A 21,440-nucleotide genomic window follows, 5' to 3' on the forward strand; every position below is an offset into this window, starting at 1 on the left:
AATAATGACAATATGGCTGATGGCTCTTTTTACCATCTCTGCCTGTCTGTTTGGTTTGCGTCAGAAGTTGTTGCTCACGCAAGACTGCAGCACAGTGTAATATATTCCATGTAGAAATCTGAGGACGTTTATATCCTATATTTGAGTAGATGCTCAAAGTACTCTTGCTCACTGCTGACAGCCTGTTGTGACATGGTGAAAAAAATTCTTGTGGTTAACTGTAAATTTCATTTGGTTTTGTTACTCCATGACTTTAAAGGAAAGGAAATCAAAGACAGGTAGCTGTTGGTAGTTACATACAGACCTGACAACAGTGAACTTTATTCCTCGCTTTGTGCTGCAACAAAGTGTAGACTTTTGCAAGTAGTTTAACTTCTCAATAGTTTGTGAGAATTATTTCAGTAATTGCTAATCTCTTTCAGAGTTTCAAATTGAAGGTGCTATTAAATTCCGAGTACTGTTGTTGCTGTAAAGTAATTCTCTTTTGCTGTCTCTTTCCTAATTAACTCTCTTCAGAATAACACAGATGAAGCAGCATTAGTGCAGGAAGTGTTAAATACTTTAGATGGCAGCAACTCACTGGAGCAAACAATTAATCTAAGGGAGTTAAAGAATGAAGTGGTGAAATTGGTAACAAAAACATGCAATTAATTTTTAAATCAGCTAACTGCTTCTACTCTGTAGGTTTTTTATAATTCTCTGCATTTAACACAGTCTGTAAAGCTTCATTACGTTAAGAAGACAGTAGCTTTTATTTCAGCATCTGAAAAAAAATGTCTGAAAGGAGGAATTGAGTTACTTAGGAAGATATAGGGCCACCACTGTGAATGTTCAGTGATATAGCACTTGTCATTGAAATCATAACTCCCAGGCCTACAAGATTCCTTATTTGTCACTTATTACAGTGAATTTAATCCATGAGCAATTGTCTACAAATGATCCAGTTGTTGAGAGTAATTGTATATGTACCTAAAGTGTTGTTCCATATGTGTCTGAGCCCACCAACATGGCTGTTGGAATTACCTTGCCTCCAGAAGTATGGGGGCACGGTGGGGTTCACAGGCGTGCACTGGAGAGATTTCTTTTTAGACTGTCAGTTTGATTAGAAATGGCCTGTGTAGCTATCTTCTGTTGTAAAACACAGGAAATTGCTTGCATAAAAGCTCAATTACCCATGCAAATTAAGATAGATAAAGTACTATTTTTAGAACATGTTCACTCCTGCTCTCTTTGTCTCGTTTTTTCCCCTCTGCTGTGCTTGTGCCTGCACAGGCGTGTTTCCCTTCCTTTTCTTGACAACGTAAGCTAAAAGGTCAGCTTTTACATAAAATAATAGAAGTCATACTACTCAAGTGTCCCCAAACACTGAGATTATTACAGTATGCACTCATTTTCTAGCTCGATCCCTAAAGGGCTGCTATTGATGAGGGGTGTGTGTATGTGTATGTACACACAAGCACAAATTCTGACAAGTCCAGTGCTTCCAAAGTGTTTATGATTTCTTCAAGAGAAAAGGAAGCATGATTTTTGGTTTCATTACTTCAGTGGAGATAGAAGACACAAAATAAAAAATGGAGTTGATGGCAGGCGTGGTATGAAGACTTCTGTTTGCAAGATACTTGTGCAAGATTGGAAGGATCCATATTCAAGACTCAGAAATATGTTAGGCAAAATAAGTGCATGCCATAGTAAAAATATTTATTGTACCAGACTCTGTTTTTTCTTAAATATCCTAGCATTGGTAATGAAGCTGTTAGGTCAAAACTGTGTTTTTCTTCCTCAGTAGTATTTTGCGCTTTTAGATGAGTGTCCAACTTTATGGTACTTGATTTACATTAAACTTGTTTGCAACCATTTATTAGAGTGAAAACCATATGTATTTTCTGAAGGCCTATCACCACGGATTCTTGAATTAGTTAATATATGAGTACAGCACAGAAATCTTATTGTGTTATGGAGATTTTTTTCCCCTTATTTTCTTTTGCTAGCTACGTCAGCATTAATAAAATGTATTCTGGGGCTGTTTAGAGAAATATCAATCCTTTCAATTGTGATTTTTCAACGGTCATAATAAAGCTTTGTATCATTTAGTGAACACTTACGTTTTCTGTCAGATATTGCCAGTTTATCTGTTGTGCTTTTTTTGAGTTAAGCTTGTCAAAATCTAAAATGTAAAAGATGAACAGTGTCATTAAAGACTTAGTCTATGATTTGGTAGTCATCCTAAGTCCACTGTCACTCCAACTGATTGCTGGCATGATAACAGCTCTTCTCTGCTTTGCCCAGTTCTGTAAATGCCTTCCTCTAAGAAACTCATCAGAGAAGCAAGAACTTCTCTTCAGCTTATTGAAAGTTTCTTCTGAAAGTAAAGGATCCTTTGCTTCCAGAGGCTAAAAGCATTGGTGTAACATACTGCCTTACAATGCAAAAATAGGACTCCAGAAAGAGTTGATGAAAAACCTGCAGACCAAAAATCCTTGATGTTTCTGTAGGACCACAGTGATTTCACATGAAAAAAAAAAATAAAAAGAAAGGAAGGAGAGATACAGTGTTAGAGGCAAGGTTGCTTTGCTTTGTGATCCCCCTTCTCTGTGATATGTGGGACTTGGTCTTTATTCTAGCATCAACTAAAGGAAAGTCAGACCTGCCCGAGGAGCAGCCTAAGATAAAAGCAAATTTCAAGGTTATTACATTTGCGAGTAATATTGCAAAGCAACTCAGCATTTGTCACAGCTCTATTTAGAAGGTGTCAAAACTGCATTTACCCTGCTACTGCTGTTGTGTTTCAGGTAACTGGAAAATGTTCTGTTTTTAGATGACAGCAAGTGATTGTTTCACTTCATATGATGTGGGCTTGAAATACAGGCATAAGTCTGTGCAGGGGTATCTAGATTGTAAAAACAATGCCAGTGAAAACAGCAGATTAAAAAAAATGCACAGACTAGTACTCTGGATTTAAAAAAAAAAAAAAAAAAAAAAAAAAGCAAAAAACAACCAACAAACCACCACCAGAAGAGAGAAAAGCTTTATTTTGCGTTGATGCTGAAATGTCAATTAACATCTTGCGGTTATGAGTGTTGAAGGCTGCTGAATGCTGTGAGCAAGAACAGTCCCCCACCAATTCTTTGTCATGTTGTGCCTATTTTTGAAATAAAGAGAGTCTTAGCCCAATGTGAGTGATAAATTCCTCACCAGCTTGTCTTTTTCTTGAAAGTCTGTAAATTATAAACTGAATGAGAGAGCTCATTGCATTAAATGCTATTAATTTCATTAAATAATTAAGCAGCAAAGCAGCAATGGAGACCTGAGTGCCAGATGTGTCCTTCATTGGATTTCCTATCTCTAATTACTTTTCCCTTTGAATACACACTTGAATGTTTTGTGTTTTTTTTTTTTTCCAGAGGGGAAGTCATATTCACCTAAGAAGCATTAGGGTCTGCAGCCTCTGTGACCTGATGGAGACCAGAGGCTTCGAGCTAACGTTGTTTGGGTAGATAAGGTGAATGGGTCACTGACCTCTTCAGTAGGAGACAAAATTGATATTAGTGTCAATTATATAGAGTCAAAATATGCAGAAGATGCTGTAAGATACATTTTCTATTTATTCTTGCCTTCTAGAGAACGTGAGGATATGAAACTTCATCACATCGTTATTCTCTTCCATCAGCTTCGTTTAGGAAGCGATGTGAACTGAACACAGGGCAGAATCAACATTTGTGTTCTGCGTATGTTGGCTTCCTGTTTACTTTTTTTTCAGCAGCTCACTTTACTGATTCCGTTTCTCTTGTTTAAAGGAAAGAAAAGATAACATTTAGATTTAAATATTTTTTTCTTTGTGATAAATGCGTAAAGAAATTCCTGCATCAAAGAAGGAGCTGCTTTTCAAAATGCCAAATAACTTCCAACAGTGTAATTTCCAGCAGTAATTCTGCAGAAATATAGCCTAAATGAATGGAAAACATTTTATGCCAAAGGATGTATTTTAATACTATACTGGAGACGTGTCACAGATTTAAAGGAAGGATTTTGTGTCATTGTAACAGTGGCTATGACAGAAAAGAACCGGAAAGCAAGTATTTACAGTAAATGAGATAACGTTTGTTGAAACAAGGAGTGTAAAGAAGACAATTGTAAGTGTTCATTTTCTGAATTCCAAACAAATAGTTGAAAATGTCAGCATTCATTAAAGTGCTGTTAGCTAATCACGTGTTTTTTCAACTGTAGTGGAACTGTAATAACAGGGTTGATTAAGAATACAAAGAAAGAGAGGAACCAAAACATACAAACTTTGCCTTAAGATGATGCAGTGGAAAATGTCACTGGAATTCTGGCAAGCCAGGGGCTGCTGGGTTGCTCCACTCTAAATATTTTACAAAATGAAATAGCAGTTATGTAACAACAAACTGCATTGGCTGCTAGATGCAAGGCCTTCAGAACATCTGTGTTGGGCATTGTTCCATCTCAAGATGGAGTGGTTCCTGCCTGCCAAGCAGAACTGGTGAGGAAGTTGGGAGTTGTCCTGATTGTGATAATTGAGGCGTTTTAACCTTCCTTGGAGGATCATATGTTGGTTGTATATTGTTCAAATCTGATGCTCTGTGCAAATGTAGCATTAAATCTGTTCAGCCATATCATTTTGTTGTATTTTTTCTTTAGTGTTATGCTAAGGTCAAATAAATATATTAAATTGTTCGACATGTAGTGTAGGAACTTGTGCTAAAAAAAATACAGCCATTTTCTCAGCTGTCTGATAGTGGTCATTGGGCTTAACAAGTTTGGTCTCTCTCTGATAAAACAGTAAACTTCAAGCATGGATGGCAAAGCTCTCCTTGTTGGCCCAAGGAATGGGGTGGGCAGCATAACCCTGCTGTTTTTCCTTTAGTATTTTTGGCTGTTAAATTAAATTACAGTAACTGAAAATAAGCACCAATTATTGTTGTACTGTGGCAGGGGTGCTTATTGATCTCCTCTGATGGTAGAGGTTGTTCCCATATATTTCCATTTGTTCACAGTTGTGAACTGAAAAAGAACAGTCAGTTGCTCTGCAGCCTGTGTAAAATGTGCATTTCTTTGAATAGCTGTGTTTATTCTAATTTATTTCAGATATGGTCCTGATGTACTTAGTTATCTGTATAAATAATAACATTTATTCTGCTGTTTATATGTATTTTTATATTCCCTGATAGTTTCTACACTTGCTTGTACCTATGTAGCGTCTCCAGTCTCTTCTCTGGTGAATATAAGGAAGCTGATTTGAGAACAAAAATTTAACTGTAATTTTCAGTAGACAAAAACCTACATATCTCAGAGAACTGTAATTGCCACAATCCATCATTGTGCTACATGTGCTAGAAATGAAGTAGTTTCATATCATGCCACAGAGATACCAGCAATTTTCACCAACTGATAACATGGGATGTTGCAAAATTGTTCCAATCAGACAGTATGCAAAATGGAGCAGATGGGCTGTAACAGCTGTAATGGTTGAAGGTTGTTTTGCTCGATTAATGTTCACCAGCAAGCTTATCAGCATAGACCCTGTGGCTGATCTTGTGAATAAGCTGTACTCATGTTACTACATGACTTGAGAAGCCAGTAAGAAAAAGCCAAGGAATGCCTTTCCTGTAATGGTTTGTTTTGGAAGTGAATGTGTGGCAGTTCTTACTGTATGATATATACACTCAGTGTTTCAGCTCAGCAGAAAAGGTGATAGGACCAGCTGGGAACACTTTGAACCTCTGTAGGAAAGGCAAGTAATGCAGTTCTTGCCAGTCTTTTTTTAGTTCCCGCTCATTTCTAGGCCAAGCAGGGTCATTAATTTTAAGGCTGGTAATAAGAAAGGCAGGAAAGAGATGTGTTGCCCTGGAAGATGAACTTTATTATGCATAGAGAGTACTTCATATAAGTTTTCAGCCGCTACGCTTATGTAAAGTTTTAGGCTTTGTTATCTATTATATGCTCTCTAATATATTCTAAACTATATTGTATGTGATCAGTCCTTCATTACTCGATATGCATTTTTAATGCATAAAAATAGCTTTGAATGATAAGTGGTCATCTTTAGGATTATTTAATTTTTTGTGTTGTTTTTTTTTGTTTGTTTGTTTGTTTTTTGTTTGGTTTTTTTTTTTTTTAGAGCATTAATATTTTGGAACGGAAGGCTTCTTCGGGAAGCACAGACCCTTCCTTAAGCAAGCAGTTCCTTGAAACAGACCCTATCTCGCTGTCCAAGGTAAGCAAGAGTACAGGCTGGGATCCAGGCACTGTTTCTCCTTTTGTTCTTACAGTGTAGTTTGACTAAGCTCCAGGCTATTGGTTTTTATGGTTCTGCCACTGAATGCATTTTGAGCCAATTTGCTGCCTTAGGTGTCAGGGAGGCTAGTAATCTTTATTAGATTTTGTATTAACAAAATTAAGGATTTGGGTGGTGGCGCAGATGTTTTTTTCCACCATTCTGTGAATGTCTCCCAGAAGCAAGACTGACTATCTCAGAATATGGAGCTAGAAGGGGCTTTGAGCAGTGTTCCAGTCCAATCAGAAAAAATAATAACAACCATATCAAAGTCCCAAAGCACTACTAATCAATATGATATTGATTAAAAATACACGTAACGTTCCTCCTAATTGCAATTTTTGAGGTGGTCTATTGAAGCTTGAAACCGCTGCTGAGCTCTTCAGTAGAACTGTAGAGGTAACAGCACCAGTTCCTGAATGATGCACCCCAACATGCGGTGCTTTGTAGTTGGTGTCCTCTGGGCTGAATTCCTGAAATCTGAAAGGGCTGATTCTAAATAAGTCCAATTCTGATTAAAGAAGGCTTCATTTTAAGTTACTTCATATAAAAAAGCAAGTTTGTTTCTGAAAAGGTGAGGGTGCTGTGATAGATTACTTGGCAGAAAATAAAAACTGAAATTAAATATCTATAACTCGTGATACTTGTGAAAACATATTCAACATGAAGCGTGCTATTCAACTATGTAAGAGTGAAATTGCCCTGTCTTATTTGGAAAAAGAAAAAAAAAAAAAAAAAAAACAGCAACAAAATAGTCCCTTCTTGCCAGTATCTGGGGCATATGCAGAGCTAGGCTTGTAAGATCTGCCTGTGTTCCCTGATCCTGCTGCTCCATGCAGAGCTGCTGTTCACTTAATGTGCTGTGAACCATAGAAGTCCTGAAACGGCAAAGCTGTGCTTTGAATGATCCAGTATCAGATGAGGAACCTTTGTTGTCACTCTGTTTTCCCCTTTCTGGCTGCTCTTGCAGTAGAATGGTCTGTGGCACAGTGTACCTCATACTTGGCACATCTCATCATAATAAATGTGGATGAAGTGAGTTGCAGTTAGGATGGCTAGGGGTGGCTATATAACAGCTTGTGGCACTGGTGCAGCAAAAGGCAGCTAATGGTTATTGCACTGAATAATGGCTTATTATGTCTTCCTGTATCTGGCCTTTCGGTTAAATAAATAGCTCTGTGAGATTGTGTGATTTCTGGTTGAGAAGTAATCAATACTGATGTTATCTAGTAGATAAAAGACTTATGCCCACAGCTGATTTTCTAAAGGAAAAATCAATATCAGGAGTCAGTTGGCAGAGTAGAGGAGAGATCCTCTGCTTGCCCCAGGGGACTCATAGTTTAATTTCCCCCCTTAAGAGCCAAGTGCTTCATGGGGAAAAAATAATGCAAATGTACTTCCTGCTGAGTAATGGAAATAGAATATCATCTCAAAACACAGTGAAATCAAAGTGATGGTTTTTGAACTGTGTTTACTGGCCCCGTGATAGTTTCAATTTGCAGTTATGCAGGGGAAGTTAAACAGAGCCTAAGATTTTTATTAAAACTTACAGCAGTAAGTATTACTTGGGACAGAACTTTTCATCCTTGTTAGATTAGCAACTTCTTATTCAGGTTTGTAAACATAAAGTTTGGTGTTACATTTATAATCATATTTTCACAATAGTGACATTGATGGTATTGAAGCTCTGTAACATTGGCAGGGCTGATGGTTTTTGGCTGTGAGCAGGTTCATGGGAAATGGAGGGAAGAACTTCTGTTTCTCTTCAAACGTTTGATGACCTCTTCCCTCTTGCAGCCGCTTTATGTATTGTGAGTGAGAGTTGTGACAGCTGAGAAAATGCTAGTTTGCAACATTTGTTGATTATGATAGCAGCAAGGGATGTGAATAAAGGGATGACTTTCTCACTGAAAGCATTGTCCTGTAGCTGTTCACTATGATGTTTCACAACTCAGACCTGAGTTGTGGAAGTGGTCATGCATAATAAGCTCTGTGTGCAAGGAATGTGCTTGGCTCTCAGAAAGGTCTATACAGCTGGTTGTGTCTGAAACGATGCAGCTCATACTCTTTTCTCAAGAGAGAATTAGTTAGCTTCCCACAGCTTTTCCCTTAATGTAATGAAAATGAATGACAAGAAACTTTGATAAAGTTTAATTTCCTTTTACGTATTTCTAAAGGTGCAAATAGCTTCTGCAGCTCTGCTTCATAAACTGCCACTGAAGACCAACCACAAGTCAATCTCTTCTGCTTGAACTTCAGATTTTAAGGAAAATGAGGAGTATCCAAATATCCAAAATCAGTGCAGATTGTATGCTAGAGATAAGAAAGCTTACATATTCTTATGATCAGGGCATAGTACAAAGTACACTGTTAATATATTCCCATGTATTTAACAGTAAGATATCTACATTTCATCTCATGATCTCACTGTTTTTAGAGGAGTGTTCTGAGTAAAGTTACGTTTTGAACATGTAAATTCTGCCCATGCTCCAATTACAACATCTGTTGAATCTTTTTAGCTCTTACTGTGCAGAGATAATCTTTGTTTTGCGCTACAGAATTTGTGCTGCATATAAATGCAGTTTTACATCATGTGTTCAAACAGTTATTAATCAATGTGTTCATGCTTTTTTACCAGGAGCCTGACAGTTGGGAAATCATAGAGGGTCTGAAAATTGGCCAGACTCATGTACAGAAGCCAGACAAACATGAAGGCTTCATGCTGAAAAAGAGAAAATGGCCCTTAAAAGGTTGGCACAAGGTAAAGTTCTCATAAAACAGTCAAAGGATTATTGCTTCCTTTCATGGTTTGAAATTTTTTGCCTAGAGAAAATACAATGGAGGATGACTGACAAATAAAAGCCCGGAATTTCGGTGAATGACTTTGTCTTCAGAGTGTATAAAGAATTAGTCTGCACACACAGCTTTGTGGCTTCAATGTTGCAGGGCTGGCTGTGTAATGTTATATTCAAAATCCAGGCAGACAGTGTAAATAATACAGTAGATGGCTTGTGTTTTAAGAGGTTTAGCCAGTATTGCTTTCATTCTTCTGAATATATTATAACAAAATATAGCTGTGCAGTGTAAGTTTGAATTGAGTTTACATGGAAGCAGCCAAGACTCCATGAGAGCTGAGCAGGGTTTGGTGTGAACCAAGGAGTTCTTACTGGAGAGCATCCCCTCAAGTACTTTTCCCTTCAGCCTTCCTGGCTGGGCAGATTTGCTCATCCCTGTCCCTGAATTGTCAGTGTGTCTGTAATCTTCTTTGTGGACATGAAGCATGACTGCTTAACAAAGCACCATCACAAACGCCAACAGCAACAAAATAAAACAGAAAAAAACCCAACCCCTGAATCTTCTGTTTCTATTTAGTTAATGTGGAGACATTTCTTTATGAACATTTACTTTTTGTTAGCCCTAAACCCAGTGTTCATCATGTCTTCTGCCTGTATTTTATAGCATAGTAATTGCACTTCTTTTAAATTCTCTGTTAACAAGATTTGGTTATTGATGCCTACCTGTGTTTTCACATTGGAGTAGATCAAGAATGGTCATTTTCTAGGACACAGCATTGTACTGTGAAGAATAGTGAAACCTACTTTTATAAATGGCTTTTTTATTCCTAGTAAAATATTAACTTTGATTTTTTTAATGCAACTTAGGTCTGTGTTCATATTCACGCTGTATTAGTATAAAACACAGTTTTTCTAATTTCTCTATTCTTTGTGAATGTTATACTAATGTATCCACATGCTGCATTATCAGTACAAGATTTCCACCTGTCTGCTACTCTTTTTTTTTTCTGCTGACCTATCAAACTTGTTTTGGTTTTGTTTTGTTTTACTTAGCTAGAATTTATGATTTTGGCATCCAAATATTTATGTACCACTTGAATTTAGCCTAGGAAGACTAGAGTTTTTCAAACTGGTATTTTTGAAATACTTGAAGAACAGAAAAGGAGATCTTACTTAAAAACAAAACAAAACAGTGGAAGTGAAAAAGCAAGAATTGGTCTCATGTATGAGACTGCATGGGGTAGTTCACTGCTTCCATTCCTTTAAAATGCAATGCATTGATGTGTTGTTTCTTTCACAAGTGTTTGCTGTAGGAACATTACATATAAACTGTAAAGGGGATTCTGCCTGGTGTTCTTTTTTCTCATCTTGACTTTAGAGCAGTTATCTGTATAAATAATTTTTAGTGTGATTAATTAGCTCCACAGCCTCCCTCTATGCTCTACCTTACATTTCACCTAAGGAAATGGAACTTTTGAATTTTGGGTTAGAAACTGTGCATCGGTAAGTCATTTTTTCCCAACTATTGCCTTGATATCCTGCCATTTCTGTAACACTACTTTGTGCTGAGAGCACAGTGAGGAGTTCCAGAGACAGTACAATCCACAGTGGTTGTATTGTATGCTGTTAGTGACCTGACAGCAAAGCCATGGAATCCTCTGTCTGTTGAACAGGGTATGTCAAACTCTGATGGCTCTCAGTGTGCTTTATTAGCATACCAGTTACAACATGTACAACTTATGTAGTAGTTCATCTGCTTCTGAAATGCTGTATGCTGTGAAATGTGATGTGATAAAAGGTCATTGGTATATGGAGCCTACAGAAGCAGAAAAATAGGGAATTAACACTGTGTTCTTCTTTAGTCCATTGATGACCATACGTAGTAAAACTAAAAATTCACAGCCTGTTGTTTTGACATCTTATTTGAGAAGCTACACCTCCAGCAAAGCTGGAATTGTATCACCCTGTGTTAGACCTTGGTACCATTGGTTGTGCATCTGACATTATTTCCAGAGGCATCTTTAGGAAATATTTTCTGCCATGCAAGTACTGACCCTGCTCATAATGTCAGTTTAACAGGTTCACGTCAGGCAAATGTGATCCTTCTCTTCCATATCAGACAGCTTAAAGAGTCTTGCGTAATAACTTGCTGTGTTCCAGATCATTAACATAAATTAGTGCTTTAGGGTAGGCTCTGAAAATATTAAGTAGTTTGTATTACTTGCATGTTGATAACACAAGTTAGTGAATCTCAGTAAACATCTACATTTTCTGCCAGGCTGCATCTTTATGTTGTGTGCCAAATGCTGTGCTAACTTGTCTGCAATGCAGCTAGAGCTGTCTCGTATTCACAAGCTACAGCAGCTTTAATTGTTGGAGAAGCATGGTGAATTGAGGATTCTGCTCTCTGCTGTAGGGAAAAGCTGCTCAGCAAAATAAAGGTGTAGCGCTTGTGCAGATAGGCATTGTCATGTTCGCTTCAATTTGCCTATTCCTTGTAGCTGCACCAATGAAGATACAGTGACTCACTCTGTATCACTTGCAAATGTACAAAACACAAACCCTCCAATGACCAGGGTCTGTTGCTGGTAATACTGTAATATTTCCACTTGTACTACCGCAGCTAGCTTACATCTAGAAAAAGTATAAGGAGCATGAATCACAGCTTCATCTTTACTTCACTGTACGAAGGTCTGCTGTGAGTGCAAAGTTTTGGATGGTAGAGCTGTGTCTCACAGCTTGCATCGCTTCCCAGCTGGAGTCCACAGGAGACCACAGGAGTATCCATCTGTGGGTCTTCCTTCGAGGATATAGATCTTGCACTAGGAAAAGCTTGTCAGCTTATGGATAGGGAGGATAAGCAGTTATGTTGAAACATGACCATCTTATTTGGGAAGAAAACAGGAGGAAAACAATGAGAAAGACTTATCTCTTTCTGCCTATGTTGTCTTTCTAGTAGACCTTACTGAATTGGCTGGAAAACAGAAAAAATGTCCTTAATTATTAACGTTCCTAAAGCTCAACATAGAGTATACTGTTGGAAACAGAATCTAGGTTTTCACACTTAAAAGATAATTGTAATCAAAGAAGAAAGAAAAAATTTGCTACCATACTTATGCTCTTTCCAACCTGTAAACAGTCCTTAATTGTTACAAAGTTGTTTTCATTTGTAGGTAAATTATTATGCACAGTTAAATTGCATCTGATCATTAAGAAAAAAAAAATCTTTTTTTCCACTTTCAGAGGTTTTTCGTCCTGGATAATGGACTATTAAAATATTCCAAGTCACCAATTGATGTAAGTAAAGCTGAAGACTATTTTACAATTTGTTAGAATTCAACCTGCTCATTCTCATACTGGGCACCTTTATCACAAGCCTACACATGAAAGTTGTTGGTGAATTCAAAGAGAGATTTGAATATGGAAAGCATGTAAGATTTAGGTTGTTATATTCCCCCAGATTCTGCCTTTTATTACTTCTGTAAAAATAGGAATTAACTTTAGAAGTTAAAATAGAAGTTAACTTAATGAAGATATTTGAAAGATTATCCTGAGCATATATTGTACCTTTTTAATTTTGATGTCAGGGAGAGGTGATTATTTTGAGGTATGTGGATAGGACAGAAAAGCGATTATGATGCACTTGAGATATAAGGGGTAGTATTAAATTAGACACCAATAACCATCAAGCTGTATCAGCAGGGAGCTAAGTGCTGTCTAATTTTCTCAGCTTCTCACTTAACCTGTAGTTACATGCTAGTGTGAACCATCACACTTTTCATTTGGAATTGGCTCTGCAGTTGTGAGATATTTTTCTCATCTATAAAAGGAGGAAGTTTTTAGTTTGAATACAGGTTTTAACTTTTATGCATCTTTATATAAGATATTCCTAAAAATGGAAAACATTTCAGTACCAGGTATTTTGCTGTTAAATATAATGAAATACATGGTACTACCAATTTTGTACTCTGCTTTTGGTTTCAGATACAGAAGGGCAAAGTACATGGAAGCATTGATGTAGGCTTATCAGTTATGTCCATTAAGAAGAAGGCTCGCAGAATAGATCTTGATACGGAAGAGCACATTTATCATCTGAAGGTGATACATCAAATATGTATTCTCTTTTCATCCACAGTGGAAATACATAATAGTAATTAGGAAAAATCTGCTGTGGGAGAAAGAGTGTTATTTTGAATGCTTCTTTATAATGAGTTACTTTGTAGGTGAAGTCCCAGGATACATTTGATGCATGGGTTTCAAAATTACGCCACCACCGGTTGTACCGTCAGAATGAGATTGTGAGATCTCCGAGAGATGCCAGCTTCCATATATTCCCCTCAGCCTCTACTACAGAGTCTTCACCAGCTGCTAATGTACCAGATGGAAAGGTACGTTGTGTCCTTTTATTGGAAACTCATGCCTACTGCACTTGTTCATGGGCAAGCCTGAATTTCAATGGGTTCTGCTTGGAGTGCCAGTAGAGAGGAGTTTTCATTGGAGGAACTGATGGCCAGCAAAAAGCTGGGAGTAGCTTTCGTTAATGAGCTGCTGTAGAAATCGTGCACAGAACTCACTGTCTTCAGAAGAATTTGCTCTGGCTTTTTGCATCTGAGATAAATCTGTCTGTTATTCTGTAGTTTTCTTCCTCTTTAACAACAACTTCTGTAAGTGGTGTTTAGCAAACATGGTTTGTGAGGTCCTTGGTTTGATTCTCCAACATACTGTGCAGAAATACCTGTGTCATGGGCGACTACATAGCTAAATCACAGATGTCACTGAAATCGCAATGTGTACTTTCTTTTTAACTCAAAAAATATGGTGATTACACTGACTGAGCAATACATGCAACAATAAGTGTAAGCATTTTATTATACCTTAGGTACAACAAAATAGCTTCCCATGGCAATCTCCTATACCTTGCAGTAACAGCCTTCCTGCAACCTGCACTACTGGGCAGAGTAAAGTAGCAGCCTGGTTGCAGGACTCAGAAGAGATGGACAGATGTGCAGAAGGTTAGTCTTCACCATTTTGTGCCTTGCTCTTTTAGCAAAATGTCTTGTTGGTAAGAAATAATACAGTCAATGGAAGTGGTTAAGTAGCATCTTTACATGCCTATGAGGAGCTCTTTAGGTAATAAACTGGATGCTTGTAGTAGGAACTTCCCTCTTAGCTTGTGTTATGATGTTGCTTTTAAATTAAAAAAAAAGTATTAATGGATATCATTATTAAAGTATGCTTAAGTTTTAAGGTCCAATCTTGTTGCTGACATATCAAGTGCTCAGCATCTCTGACAATAAGGCTACTACTTAGGTGCTTTACTATTGAATTTGAGGCATTTGACTTTTGTCGTACAATAAAATGCTAGTGGTGAACATTATGGCAAAGAAAATATCTGAACTGAAGCACCTAATGTTTTTTTCTTCTATGTGTTTTAGATCTTGCTCATTGTCAGTCAAACCTTGTGGAACTCAGTAAACTTCTTCAAAATTTAGAAATACTACAGAGAACTCAGTCTGCACCAAATTTCACAGACATGCAGGTAATTCTGTTTGATAATAAATAATCATGCTGAAGCATTTGTTGGTTGCGTTAAAGGTATTGTAAATATGCTCTCTATTAACTTAAAATTGATTTTCTGAAGTTGTAGTAATTCATAGATGAAAGGCTTAATCATGTTTATCTTAATCATGTTTAATAGTGTTTAGTGTAAATGGATAAGATGTATTAAGATAATTTGAGTTAAATAGGAAGGATCAAATAATTAAGTCATTTGCAAAAGCAGAACTAAGAACCATTACAATAGAATTATATGTACACACTGAAATTATATTTAAGGAGCTGTTACTGTGCTCAGTAAGATACTGTTTTAAGTTTTTAAGGAGTGCAGTTTCAAACCTTCAAGGTGGGGAGGACATTTTATGTTCTAGAGAAGAGGGCATAGTCACAAAGGCTCAAAGCACTGGACCATTTCCCACTTCAGGGTGAGTTTTCTTCTTGACCACAAGAAAGCAACAGCAGATTTTAAATCTTAAATACTTTCTTCCTTTTTCACTCAGGCCACTTGACTTTTGAAGTCTCCCAGTGGTGTTTTTGTGTTGAAAAGACTAGTTCCAATGAGGAGACTTACCATTTCAGGAAGAGCTGAGCATTTCTCTGATACTGAGGAAATAGAAATCCATAAGGATTTCAAAATCTGTTCCGAAATGTTGTGCGCTGTGAAGACAGTGTACCAATTGTTCTGCTAAATGAGTTGAACACACCTTTTTTTTTTTTTTTTTTTTAATAGTAGTGGCATAGGTGTCTACAGTTGGTCACTGCTGTAGTTGCAGGTCATGGCAGTAGCATTCTTTTCTTCACTTTCTAATTTATCAATGTCTAACACTACAATTCTTTACTAACTTGTCTGTATTGCTTGTGTCAACTTAATAGTACCTTGTTGCTTTTAACTATTTGTGTAATGTAGGCTAACTGTGTAGATATTTCAAAGAAAGACAAGCGGGTCACAAGACGATGGAGAACAAAAAGTGTCAGCAAAGATGCAAAAATTCAACTTCAGGTACTGAATCCACAATGTTTTCCTTTTCACTGTACTTTTAGATTAACTTTTAAGCATGAACTGATATATTAACTGAAAGTAGTAATTCAGTGTACTGTCTCTTATGTTCCTGATGATGCAAATTAAATCTCAATTGGTTGTTTAAAACCTAGACAAGATAGTGAAAAATGTATTGATTTTACTTTCATATGAAAATATTGCCATCTAGGGAAAGGAAGAGAGGCGTTCTGAACACTAGTCAGTTAAGGTGCAAAAAAGACGATATGCATGCAGCACACAAAGATTCTGGTATTTCCATCTTAAACTAGAAGAGAGGGACAGTTAAGCAGGTGACATCAAACTAAGAGCAGAAAACATGAATGAAATACTAAATGTGCCAGTTGCCTTTGTCAAAACCTGTACTAGGAATGTTACCAGTGAGCCCTATCTTATGAAACAGGCTACTATGGAAACAAATTGAATTAAACCAAAGAATAAATCATATGAAAGAAAAAATAACAATCGACAAACAAATCATTCTGCCTTAGATCTGAAAAGAAAAAGCACAGAAATAAACATAGAAACCCTATGTCACTTCTGGATCCAGGGAATCTTGCTGTGTTTTGTCAGAAATAGTTGCATGTTTTGAAGCCTAATCCAAAAACTGCTTTATTTTTATAACTGAGCAACTGTTAATGAAGACTGTACTTCACAGACTTCAGGAGCTAACATCTACCACTGTGCTGTCTGCTGTGGAATAAATATGTCAGCAACTTCTGATTAATTTAAATACCTTGAAATTCATGCAGACTTGTGAAACTTTTACTATGTTCCTCAGAGACATAATAAGGAATTTCTGTGACTCAGAGACACAGTAAGAAGTTCTCTGTGACTCATTTAAGACTGACATTATTAAGGAAGGAAGACTGTAAGGAAAGAAACTTGGATTGCAGCTGTAGTACGTGACTTTTCTTTCTACCTGTTATTCTAGATTAAGGACAAGGTGCTGAACCAAGAAATATCTGTTAGGTGTAAAAAGCTTTATTAACAAGGGAATTTTGGTGGTTGATGTCATACCCTATTACCTGCATGTGGAAGATCACTGTGTTTCCTTGTTGCTGAATAATGGTAGGCTACTAAAAATACCAGGGAAATGGATGCAAGCATTTTTGGAAAGGCAGAGGCAAAACCCACAGTCTTCTTTCATACCACAGTGGTCTAAAGAAACTTCAGTAAAAAAAGTATAAATTATTAAGGCAACAATACGTGATGATCTAGGATCACAAGGAATTGTGAACTATACCTGAGTTGCCTGTGCCCTGTCAAAGTGACACTGTGCTGGGCTTCCTGTGGGAGACTCAGTTTGGCACCTGATTCTCAGGATGCTGTTGGTGCTATGGGTCACTTTGCAGATTCCTCTGAGAGTTTGTATGCATAGCACTGCTCTACTTTCGTCTGCCATTGCTGGAGAGATAGTGAACTCTGCTTAACTTGGGGCAGCTTTGACTCCTGACAAGTGTAGGGCTGGAAAATAAAAAGCTTATTTTATTAGAGCAAAGCATTAAATGATTGATGACTGACTGACAAATTAATTTGCAGGAAGACAGAAACAACAAAGCAATTCTAAATTATGTACAGGATGAAGATTTTTTTTTTTGGCTGTTCTATTATCTTAACTAACTTGATTGGCTCGGTACACTCTTTTTAATTCCAAGGACTATTCTGTCCCAGGAATGGTCTAAAGCTGTGCTCTGTGGAAGATGGTCTCATTCTGACTCTTGTGTTAATCGTTATTTGCTCATGCTGCTATTCCACTGGATTTCCTCATAGGTTGAAGTTTTTTTTAAGCTTGCTCTCCTGTGGTGTTTTTCTACTAACCATTTTTTCTAGCTTCATTCCATATAGGTAATTTTTTCAAGATTACTCCAACACTTTATAAACCATTATCCACTGCTTTGAATCACTGTCTAATTTGTGATCATTTCTTCACGGACAGTACACATAGTTTGCTATTAAATAGTTGAGAGATTTGATGCAAAAAAAACTTTTGTTGCCCTATTCCTTTCCCCTTTCTTCCATACATATCATTAGTTTTTTGGGATAATACTAATAACAACATACTAACTTCCAGCTAGATGGACTATTAATTCCATTTGAAATATATGCACCAATTGATTGTAGAATAAGGAATTATTAATTACCAAAAAAGGACCTTTTGCAGTATGAGATTGAGAGCCAGAGAGCATGAAAATGAGGTGTTCTGTTCACAAATAGCAGGGAACAATGCTGTAATTTTTGCTAGCTCTGTGTCCACTGTGTAAGATGCAATGAGAAAATTCTCCCATCTAATGCCTATTGTACTCAAAATGAGTTAGTAAGATAGCTTTTGTGTGCCTGCTAATGCATTCCTGGAATATGAGTGCAAGGTGTGTGAAGAGTTTTAAATGTACTTCTTATGGTGAGGACAAGTTTGTCTACTTGCTTCTACTTGCTTTGTTTCTTAGAAACGTTTATTTGCCATTTAAGTATACCAGTCCTGTATGCACATAACTTTGCTTACTGTGGTTAATTCCGTGATAAAAGTGGGGTTGCTTCACTGAGAAAAATTAATCATAGCATGTATATATGTGCTTTTTAGAATTGGGGATTTAGTTTTGCTGAATTAACAGCTTAATTTACAAGCCTTTTCCCAGGAGAAAAACACTTGGGTTGTTTCTCTGAAGAAGGGTTGCTTATATAAGGGAGGTTTATTTTATTTTTTAAAAGTCTATTTTAAAAAGTCTTAAAGTAATTTACAACAACAGCTTAATCAGTCTGCATTCATTCTTTTGTACAAAAACTGACTTTTGGTTAAAGAACAATTTTACATTCCCATGATTGTCAAAAATCTTGAAAGGAAGAAAAAAATACTACTGAACAGCAGCAAATTTAACTATCATTGATATAATTTCTTTCAGTGTTCAGAGAAGTACAGTTCCAAGACTTAGTCAAGGGTAGATGGAAGGAGAATTTTTTTTTTTAGCAGAACTATTTAGTACAGAATGATTTGAAAAGTCAGCTTGCTCTGCTGAGGTTTCCAGATCATGAATTAAACCTGGTTTATTACTATTTGCATTAAATAAGTACTTAGTGACATGTTATTAATTGTAACTCAGATAATTACTTGGCTTTATGTTGTGTTTGGGGGTGGTGCTTCTGTGGAACTCCTTGTTTCAATTTTAGTAATGTCTACCTGCATTCAGAATCTTGCAGTTTTTAAGTGCTAAATATATACATTTGTGCGTCTCTATGTGCATGTATGTATAAATTTGTCTCTTGAACAGTAATAGTGTGTTCAGAACTCTCAGAGTGTAGACATACTTTTGTAGAGCACAAAGAGCTTTAAATTCTGCCCCCTCCTAATAAACTACATTATACTGTTCTTCACCATGATGTCCTAGTGTCTGAGTACCATTGCTATTCCTTTGATACCCAAGTTGCTTTCAGAAAGAGAAAAATGTATATGAATTTAAAACACTGAAATGGCTATAAATGCATATATAGATTAAGAATGTAAAGGAATTGAACATGTTTTTCTATAATAATAAGGTGGCTTTTTTAGTGTTATAAATTCATCCAAATACTTCAAAACAGCGATATGATGTTAGGTATTAAGTAGAAGGGCTTTGTGGTAAGCATGGAGCTGTTCTGCATCATGCCTACTTCATGCAGCGTATACACAACTTTGATGTACCATGATGGATTTTGTTATAAGTAATGTAAAAAATGAAGTTATGCAGCATGAAGCCATATGTTAGGCATGCAAAAGACGCAGTTGTTGGAACACCTAGTTTTCGTTTGTGCTACTCTGTCTGAGATTTTGAATTGCTTTGAAAGCTAAGCCTTCAGTAATGTATAGAATGAGAAATAGGATCTTACAGAACACAAAAGGATGGTATGTGGTGAAAATGAAACACAAACCCAAGTATGGACAGAGAAATGCCAGAAATGTGCACAGGAGTATTTATGTAAGGAAGCTCCCTGTAATGCACACACTCACATGTTTTACTACTGAGATGCATGCATCTTCAGTAACCATAGTTGATGCACTTCCACAAATGCCAAGTGATCTCTTTCAGAATTCATCTTCTAGGTGGTGAAGTGAAGGAGTTTTTGTTTTAAGTTTTCTTCCATGCCATAGCATCTGTTTTGTTTTCTTATTCCATAATTGCATTATGACTCTGAATAGCAAAGCTAATAGAATTAATTTTTCTTTTTTTGTCCACTGCAGTCCAACTCTTCTGGAGATAACATTAGCGAAGTACCTAGCTATATAAGTCTCTGGCATACACAGGTGAGAACATATGATATGTTCTCAAAATGTGTAGGACATAAGAGTTAACAAAATTGAAATCCACTTAAAGACTCTCCCTCTCCCTTTTCTGATCACCTTTCATCTTCCTCTGTCCATCACCCCTTCCTTTCTCTTTCTCTACTTCCTTCTCTTCTTGCATTCACTGTCAGGAAGGGCCGGCACCGAAGGGCCAGTTCAGCACAACACGACGCCGGCAGAGACTAGCAGCTGCAGTGGCTACAACAGTGAGTGGATTTAAAAATCAAGGCATAGCTTGAAAGACGGGAAGCTGTGTAACTTGAATGCGTAATAAGCTTATGAAGCTGGTTCTTGCACTTTATGGAGGTGTCCATGCTACCCATTCTGAGCTGAGTCACTTAAAAGTGATCAGGCCTGATACAAGTGGATATCACAGTTGGGTTCTGAGCTTGTTTTCATGGTAATGTACCTCTTCCTTTATGCAATTGCAAGTGATGAACAGACTCAGGCCCTGCACTGTTTGAAAATAGCTTTAATATTTATTGAATTTAGCTTATATTATTTAAAATGGACTGAAATGATCACGTTTTGTTAAAAGATTCTCATAACGGTCTATAGAAAGACAGTGAAAATGAGATTTGCCACAAACAAACAAGAAATGATGACACTTCCTGGTGTTTTGGTTTTGTTTTTTTTTTTAGTAATGTAAGATTGGCCTTTTCATTTAAGGTACTTTGATTACATTCCATGATCCAAAAAAGTCATATTACTATTGCTAGTGTTGGTTTTTCATTTTTGCTAATTCTCCAAGCCTTTGACACACAAAGCTCTGAAATCAACATGCAGACTACTAACTAGGAGTGGGTGATGCTATTTATGAAACTAAATTAGCATCGTAAGTATACCTTCAGCTGCTGCTTTGTCAGGAAGGCAATTATTAGGAATGCACAATATAGATTAGTCCCTCAAAGGATTAGTGAAACAGATGGGGAAGACATAAAGATATAGAAAAAAAGAGCTCTGTGCAACTGAAGAATAAAATGAGCTTTAAACACATACCTCTACCTAGCTCAGTCAGTCAACATCAAGCTAAAGTTTTCGGAGGTGTGCTGCTCCAGCCTATAGCTAAAATCCACTAGCTCAGATGTAGCTTCTGCTTAAGCCTGAATAACTTGAGCCCTGTTGCCAGAACCATGAACCTCATTTACTATTAGGTCGTCCTGAAAAACGAGAGAAATCAGTGCTCCTCCAGTACCCAAAATAACTTCTCTAAACTTAATCCCTTGTAATCAGTTGAAGCCATGTATAGATGCAGAATATCAGTCAAATATTGATTGGGTGATCTTATCTTCTCTGCCGTTGTAGCAAAGAAATAAACCCCCATCTCAGTTTGCTGTCTCTATAGTCTGGAAAATACAGAATTACATCAGGTAAAATGCAGAAGGGAAAGGCTTGTGTTACAACCCACTGTACTGGGAACAGTCTGTCTCTATGTGAGCATGCAGT

At 36.9% G+C, this 21,440-nt stretch overlaps 1 protein-coding gene across 16 annotated transcripts in view; it reads left to right on the top strand.

Annotated features, from left to right (window-relative positions):
• Positions 1-21,440, top strand: part of OSBPL6 (oxysterol binding protein like 6) — a 77,380-nt gene that overhangs the window by 39,211 nt on the left and 16,729 nt on the right. For 11 of the 16 annotated variants that reach the window (XM_048953120.1, XM_048953122.1, XM_048953123.1 and 8 more), the window contains 10 exons: positions 6,137-6,232; positions 8,931-9,053; positions 12,331-12,384; positions 13,072-13,185; positions 13,311-13,475; positions 13,967-14,099; positions 14,523-14,626; positions 15,551-15,643; positions 19,893-19,955; positions 20,126-20,200. In XM_048953120.1, coding sequence (XP_048809077.1) covers positions 6,137-6,232; positions 8,931-9,053; positions 12,331-12,384; positions 13,072-13,185; positions 13,311-13,475; positions 13,967-14,099; positions 14,523-14,626; positions 15,551-15,643; positions 19,893-19,955; positions 20,126-20,200 — 1,020 coding nt within the window. The remainder of the gene's footprint in view (positions 1-6,136; positions 6,233-8,930; positions 9,054-12,330; positions 12,385-13,071; positions 13,186-13,310; positions 13,476-13,966; positions 14,100-14,522; positions 14,627-15,550; positions 15,644-19,892; positions 19,956-20,125; positions 20,201-21,440) is intronic. The other 5 variants (XM_048953124.1, XM_048953125.1, XM_048953126.1 and 2 more) reach the window with 5 other exon arrangements.

This window comes from Lagopus muta, chromosome 8 (genome assembly GCF_023343835.1).
Source record: "Lagopus muta isolate bLagMut1 chromosome 8, bLagMut1 primary, whole genome shotgun sequence".
In the NCBI taxonomy this organism is placed as follows: Eukaryota; Metazoa; Chordata; class Aves; order Galliformes; family Phasianidae; genus Lagopus; species Lagopus muta.